General features: G+C 58.8%; 1 protein-coding gene across 1 annotated transcript; it reads left to right on the top strand.

Moving 5' to 3' along the window:
* Positions 1-884: 884 nt before the first annotated feature.
* Positions 885-5,915, top strand: CGCS363_v012785 (Bloom syndrome protein-like protein; the record flags this gene model as incomplete). The annotated part of the gene is made up of 2 exons (XM_036644634.1): positions 885-1,282; positions 1,334-5,915. The coding sequence occupies 2 exons, from the start codon at positions 885-887 to the stop codon at positions 5,913-5,915; spliced, it is 4,980 nt and encodes a 1,659-aa protein (XP_036490947.1).
* Positions 5,916-7,190: the final 1,275 nt, after the last annotated feature.

Below are 7,190 nucleotides of genomic sequence, written 5' to 3' on the forward strand. Positions count from 1 at the left end.
AATATGCAGGAGCATTGTCGGGTAGAACACAGATGGGAGAATGATTGGCACAAGGGGGGTGATGTTCGCAAGAAAGCCACCGCAGTCAGGGATTTGCCGTGGACGACAGGGGTGCCGTGCCAGCGGTTTTTCTTAACACGGGCCGCGAGCGGATGGTTCGAGGTGGCCCAGGGACAGATAGCCGACGAGTCTCTGCAAGGCGCTCCGAGTAGAAGCCCGGCTCAACAGGCGGTGGACCGCGTTCGAGATCTCCGGAAAGTCCAAGCAGAACGTGTGAAGACGAGTCACGATGAGCTGATCCGCGTCGCCAACGAAAGACTCGAGCCCAGCCCGTGGCTGGCCCGTGTAGGATGGGCGGTGCACTTAAAAGGGCTCAGTGCCAGCGCACTCTAACATCACGTCCACGATGGCTAACATCACGTCCACGATGGCTGACGTCGGAAGCCATTGAACGCCCCACCATGGAATTAGGTGGGTCCGTTGAGACAAGGGCGGAAACCGTTGTTCACAGCAAGGTGGAAGCCGTTGAGATTTTCCGTAGTAAAATAGGTAAAAGTAGCATGCAATTAAAGCCACAATCGGTATAATTATAGGAACCCAGTTCTCAGTGTTTTATTCCGTGATATGAGTCCAGAAATAGGTGAATAGGGTAGTAGATGTTTTTGTGATGTCGTCCGAATCCCCGCATTAACCAGCCAATTATATAACAGGACCATCAGCCAGGCCAGAAAGCCCGACCGAGCGATGGAACGTAGGCAGGGAGGAAAGTAGATCAAGGAGAAAGTATATGGAATTAAGGGGCAGGAAGGTGAGTTTATAAAGAGAGGACAGGAGGAACCAGTCATAAACAGTAGATAGAAGAAAGTAACCAATACATGCCAAAGATGGAGCCATTCGTCCACAACACGCAGTATTCCATTTTGATATGCACATTATGTCAGTACGCCGTATTAGCCAACGAAGCCACGGCGCATTTGCGGAATAACCATCGGTCAATCCCCACCGAGGCCAGGAGCAAGGTCGCCGGATTAGTCGGCGATATTCCCGGCATCATCCGCAGCCAGGCCGATTTGCAGTCGTTTCAATACCCAGACCCCACGGTCGAGCCAGTTGCCCATATCGCACCGCCCCGGGCGGACGGTTTGCGTTGCCACGCATGCCGTTATGTGTGCCGCCGCGTGCGAAACATGCAGGAGCATTGCCGGGCAGAACACCGGTGGGCGAATGATTGGCAGAAGGGGGGCAATGTGCGCAAGAAAGCCACGGCAGTCAGAGATTTGCCGTGGACAACAGGCGTGCCATGCCAGCGTTTTTTTTTAACACGGGCCGCAAGCGGATGGTTCGAGGTCGGGCGGGGGTTAGGGGTGGCCGTTCAAAGCGAGCCATCGGGGCCGGGGACGGACGACACGGCGTGGTTCGTCACGTTGCACGAGAACCAAGAGAAGCGGTTCGAGGCCGACGCGCGCGAGGAGGTCAGTACAGTGGACGAAAAGTTGGAGCCGAACGGGTGGTTGTACCGCGTCGGGTGGACGAGGGATTTGGAAGGGTTGAACAAGACGCAGTTACAGGAGGCCACGCGACCAATTGAGGATGGCGAGGAGACGTTAGAGGCCATATGGGCCGTGTTCAACAGCGTCGCCGACAAGGCATGCGCAACAGCAGCACCGCACAAGGTCGGGCACGACGTGTTGTTCGAGGCGGAGCGGAAGGAGATCGGCCAGAAGCCGGTGCGGCCATTCGACAACCGCATGGAGGACGACACGTGGCAGCGGTACAAGGAGGTTTGGCGTAAGATGGTGAGCATATGGTTCCGCATGGACGAGTGGCCGGAGCGCGAGCGGCCGCCGTATCGGTTCACCATGCGTCAGGGGTCGTTGTGGGATGCGTTCACCAGCCGTGTCGAGGCGGATGTCGGCAGCAGGCAGGCCGCGCAGGCGGAGGAGGTCGAGAGGATGTGTTTGGACGCCATCATCGCCATCATCGAGGACCCGTACAAGCAGAGCCAAAAGGAGAGCGCGATGATCGGCGCGTTGGCGGTGTTGGGCATCCGCGAGGACGGCGGGTGGCACCAGGCGACGGAGTACACGACGAATTATTCAGCCGTGATCAAGGTGGCCAAGATGTTCGTCGTGTACCAGGCGTGGTTGGAGCGGAAGGACGAGGTGGTGGCGTTGACGGCGACCAAAGGGGCCGAGGCGGCGTACGAAGAGGCCAGCAGCGTGTTCCATTTGGTGCGCGACAAGGTGCGGCGGTTCATGACGCGGATGCCCGGGCGGCCGGACGACGAGCCCAGGGCGATGAATTGGATTTACGACGCGCGCACGTACGGGATGCATATCCGGTTTAACACGGTGGCGCCGGGGATGGTGGATTGGAGCGGCGACCGGATATCGTTCCGGCGGGTGCGGGTGCGGGTGTGCGAGTTGGCCGAGATGTTCCACGGGGTAGCGCAGGAGGCGCGGACGTTGTTGGCGCAGTTGGCGGTGGTGGACGGGGATGGGGATAGGGATAATGATCCCGACAGGGACGGGCACGGCGATGGGTACGGAGGCCGATCAGCGTTAGCAGCAGCGTTGCCCGCCATCAGGTGGGACAGCATGCACGACGACCACAGCCAGGACCGGCCGGGGTATTCGTTTTTACACGACGACCGCAACGAGGCGTGGGTGGGCAAGGGGAAGGGGTGGATCGCACGGCGCATCGCAGAGTCGGAGGCACGGCGGCGGGCGTGGTTAGACCCAACGCGAGGGGCGGCGGCGGCGGCAGTGGCAGCAGCAGCAGCAGCAGCAGCAGGACAGGCGGAGGAGGTCACGTCCAACCGCAGCGATAGCCACCACCCATACCGCGAGAGGACGGTGCAGGCATACAGACAGGCGTTGGAATCGTTCCGGGAGCGGTTGTGGATGTTGATGCACATGGTGGCAGGGCAGCCGGCGCGGGCGCCCGAGTTAGCAGGCATCAGACACAGCAACACGGCCAACGGCGGGGTCAGGAACGTGTTCGCACACGACGGCATGATATGTTTCGTCACGTCGTACCACAAGAATTACCGCCAGACGGGGACGGCCAAGGTGATACACCGGTATTTGCCGCGCGAGGTCGGCGAGTTGTTGGTGTGGTATTTATGGTTAGTGTTGCCGTTTTGGCAGCAGGTAGGAGGCATCATCCATCAGACGGACCGGAAGAGCGCATTTTTATGGGCGGACGACGTGGTTGTAAGGGGCAGGGCGGCGGGCGAGGCGAGCCGTGATAACACCAGGGGCGACGAGCGCCGCAATAACACCAAGGACAACGACGCCCGTGACAACACCGAGGACGACGACGCCCGTGACAACACCATCACAGACGAGAGCGCCAACGCCACCCCCGGCCGGGCGCCGTGGACGGACGAACGGTTGTGGACGTCAGACAAGGCAAGGCGGATCATGCAGCAGCACAGCGAGCGGTTGGTCGGCAGCAAGATCAACATCAGCGGGTGGCGGCACATGGCCGTCGCCATCGCCAACCGGTATTTGAACGAGGCGTTCGGACGGGCAGACGACAAAAACAACGACAACGACGACAACGACGACGACATAGGCGTCGAGGACAGCGCATTGGATTTGCAGGCCGGGCACGGCACGCACGTGGCGGGGATGATATACGGGCGGTTGTACCAGGAGGCACCGTTCGGCACGGCGGCGTTGCGGGACAGGTTCCGGGCCGTCAGCCGGCAGTGGCACCGGTTGTTGGGGTTCGGGGCGGAGGACCGGGGCGGCGGGGCACCCACCAAGCGGCGGCGGACGGCGACGACGGCGGCGGACGAGGAGTTCGAAGGGCAGCGGCGGCGGCGGTTCACGCGGTTGCAGTTAGCCAACGCCGGCGGGCAGTTGCGGCAGATGATGGGGGACCCGCGGGCGGCGTTCCGCGGCCAGCAGGAGCGGGTCATCCGGTCGATCATGCGCGGGGACGACCCGATCGTGCAGGTGACGGGCACGGGCGGCGGCAAGAGTTTGTCGTTCATGTTGCCGGCGTATTGCGCACCGGACGGGGTGACGATCGTCGTGACGCCGTTGGTGGCGTTGCGCACCGACATGGACGCGCGGTGTTCGAGGTCGGGGTTGGCGTCGACAACGTGGCGCGGCGGCGGGCGGGCCAACACGGCCGCAGCAACGGTGGTGTTCGTGACGCCCGAGTCGGCCGTCACGCAGGGATTCCGGGATTTCGTCGGGCGGTTGCAGCGGCGGCAGCAGTTGGACCGGGTGGTGTTGGACGAGTGCCACGTCGTGTTGGATGGGTCGAGGGGGTTCCGGCCGGCGTTGCGGGCGTTGGGGCGGACGGTGCAGGAGTTCGGGGCGCAGTTGGTGTGTTTGACGGCGACGTTGCCGCCGGCGGAGGAGCGGGAGTTTTTCGCCGTGACGGGGATCCGGCAGGAGCGGGTGCGGGTGTTCCGCGAGGCGACGACGCGGAGGAATATCGAGTATGGGGTTGTTGTCGTTGCGTTAGGGTCAGGGGGTGGGGGTCGTGGTCGTGGTCGTGGTGCGGCAAGCCACAGGCGCCGGGCAGAGTCAGGGTTAGGGTTAGGGTCAGGTCGGGAGGGTGAGGACGGCGAGTTGAGCGCCGTCGAGGAGCGCGGTTGCCAGGAGGTCAGGGATTGGTTGCGGCAGCAGCCACGCGGCAAGGCGGTGGTGTACAGCAGCACGATCGAGGGCGTCGAGCGGATGGCCGAGGCGTTGGGGTGCGCAGCGTTCCACAGCAGCATCGGCAGCACGGAGGACAAGGCGTCGAGGTTGGAGGCGTGGAGGATGGGCGACGGCGCCGATGGGGGCGTCATCGTGGCGACGAACGCGTTGGGGTTAGGCATCGACGTGCCGGACGTGCGGTTGGTGGTCCACGCGGGCATGCCGCGGCGGTTGCGGGATTTCGTCCAGGAGAGCGGGCGTGCCGGGCGAGACGGCCAGCCAAGCCGGTCGGTTGTTATATGCAGTAGGGCAGCCGTGGAGGAGAAGGAGAAGGAGAAGCAGAAGGAGAAGGAGGCAGGGGAGGCAGAGAAAGATGGGAGGGCAGCCGGAGGGGGATGGGAGGTGTCAACAAGGACATACATCAGGGGAGAGGTATGCCGGCGGATTGTGTTAGACGAGGTCATGGACGGGCGGGTGGACCGTCCAGGGTGCGAGGAGGGCGAAGAGGCATGCGACATATGCCGGCAGAGGGCGTCGGAGGTGATGTGGGTAGACGACGGGGATGGAGATATGGATAGGGACAAGGACGGGGATAGAGAGGGACATGGAGCCAGAGAAGACGAAGAGATCAGGGCCGCGTTCGAGACCAGTCAGCAAGCCAGGCAGTTCCGCCAGTGGCAGGCCAGGGCAGAGCGTTCAGGGTTAGGGGAGGAGGGGGAGACGTTCAAGCAGCAGTTGGCGCGGTGGGCGGGACGGTGCACGTATTGCGGGATACGCCGGAGAGAGAGCGACGGGCACACGTTAGACGATTGCCCAGGCCGCGGGGAGCAGGCGTGGGGGTGGACGGCGCAGTACAGGAGGCAGATGGAAGAGGCCATGTTCGACGGACGGATGATGGAGAATTTCAGCAGTTGTTTCCATTGCGGATTGCCGCAGGGTTGGTGTCGGCGATGGGAGCCGTTGGGCGAGGACGGCGGGCGGTTCACGGAGGTCGAGGGCGGTTCATGCCAGTACCAAGGGTTGATGGTTACGATGTTCGCCGTCGCAACGATCGGTGTGGGGTCGAGGGTGTACGAGGAGACGGTGAGGGCGATGCGCAGAGCGGACGGGTTAGAGGAGTGGGCGTCGAGCGAGAAGGAGGTATATAAGTGGTTAGGGCAGATGATCCAATGGGGAGGGGTGCAGTCAAGCAAGTTGTGCCGGTTGACAAGCCAGTTGTGGCAGAAGGCAGTAGAGGGCGTAGCAGAGGGGTGATCAGGCAGGGCAAGGCGGGGCGAGTAGGGGCCGTACATAGGAGTACGACAGTTTAGGGTAGGGAGTAGGGAAGTATAGTAGTAAAGGATAATAGAAAACAGAGCATCAGATGTTTTTTCACACAGAAAGATTTAATAGCACAAGAGAGCAGGAGGTGGAAGATGACAAAGAGTAACAGAGGGGATGAATCATGAGCAAGGAGCAAGAAGGGGGGAATACAAGGAGCAGCAAAAGGTATAGGCAACAGTGGAAGGATGGAAAGAGCAGAGAAAGGGGCCGGAGAGAAGGGAAAAAAAAGAAGTAAAAAGGGGATGTAAGAGCGTGAATATAATACAGATGTAGTGTTAAAGATTTCAGGGCCAGTTTTAGGGTTAGATAGCATAGCAGAACAAAAGGGCAGAACAGTAAGAGGTTCGTTAACAAAGGCGAATTAGTAAGAGTATAGGAGTTATAATAAAGCAGATTCGGGGGCAAGCAGAGGGAAAGAGAATAGTATTAAGATAATAGGAAAGAGTAAAAGATTTGTTATAGAAAGAGAGCAGAGTACACCGAGAAAAATTACAGCCAAAAAGGGGTAGCAAGGTCAGCAAGAGAGGGGGAATTAAAGAATCACATACCAAAGATAGCAGATTTATACAGTAGACAGTAGTTAAAGATAAAGGGAGGTAGAAAGAAAGTAGACAGAGAGAAATAGAAATACAAACAGATAGAAGACCAAGGGGGGAAAAGTAAAAAAACGGATTTCAGTAAAAGAGAGGGAGGGAGATTCATTTAGCAGCCCATAGAGGTAGAGTATAGGGGAGCCAGGGTTAGTACACAGTAAAGGTCAGAGATAGGTTAAAGAGAAGGATTAAGGTCAGAGTAGGAATCAAAGTCAGGAATACAGCAAACAGAAGGGTCAAGAATAGGGCAGAAATAGAAGTCAGCAATAAAGCAAAGTTCAGGAGGGATAGAGTTAAGAAACAGATAATAGAGGGGACATACAATTAGCAAGCAACAAGAAAGGGGGGATCCAAGGAGCAGAGGAAAGTAGAGGCAAGAAGGGTAAAGTATAGAGAGGAGAGAAGGGATAGGGAAGACGGGAGGAATATAAAGAGCAGAGAAAGAGACAAAAGTAAAGAGGGCAAGGAGAGGAGCGAAAAGGGAACATAGGAATATAAGCATAATATAGACAGATACAGAGTTGAAGATAACAGGACCAGTTTTAGATTAGATAGCATAGTAGCATAGTATAACAAAAGGGCCGAGTAGTAAGGTGTTCGTCCGTAGAGGCGA

This window comes from Colletotrichum siamense (genome assembly GCF_013390195.1).
Source record: "Colletotrichum siamense strain Cg363 chromosome Unknown KSG_Cg363_contig08, whole genome shotgun sequence".
Lineage (NCBI taxonomy): Eukaryota > Fungi > Ascomycota > Sordariomycetes > Glomerellales > Glomerellaceae > Colletotrichum > Colletotrichum siamense.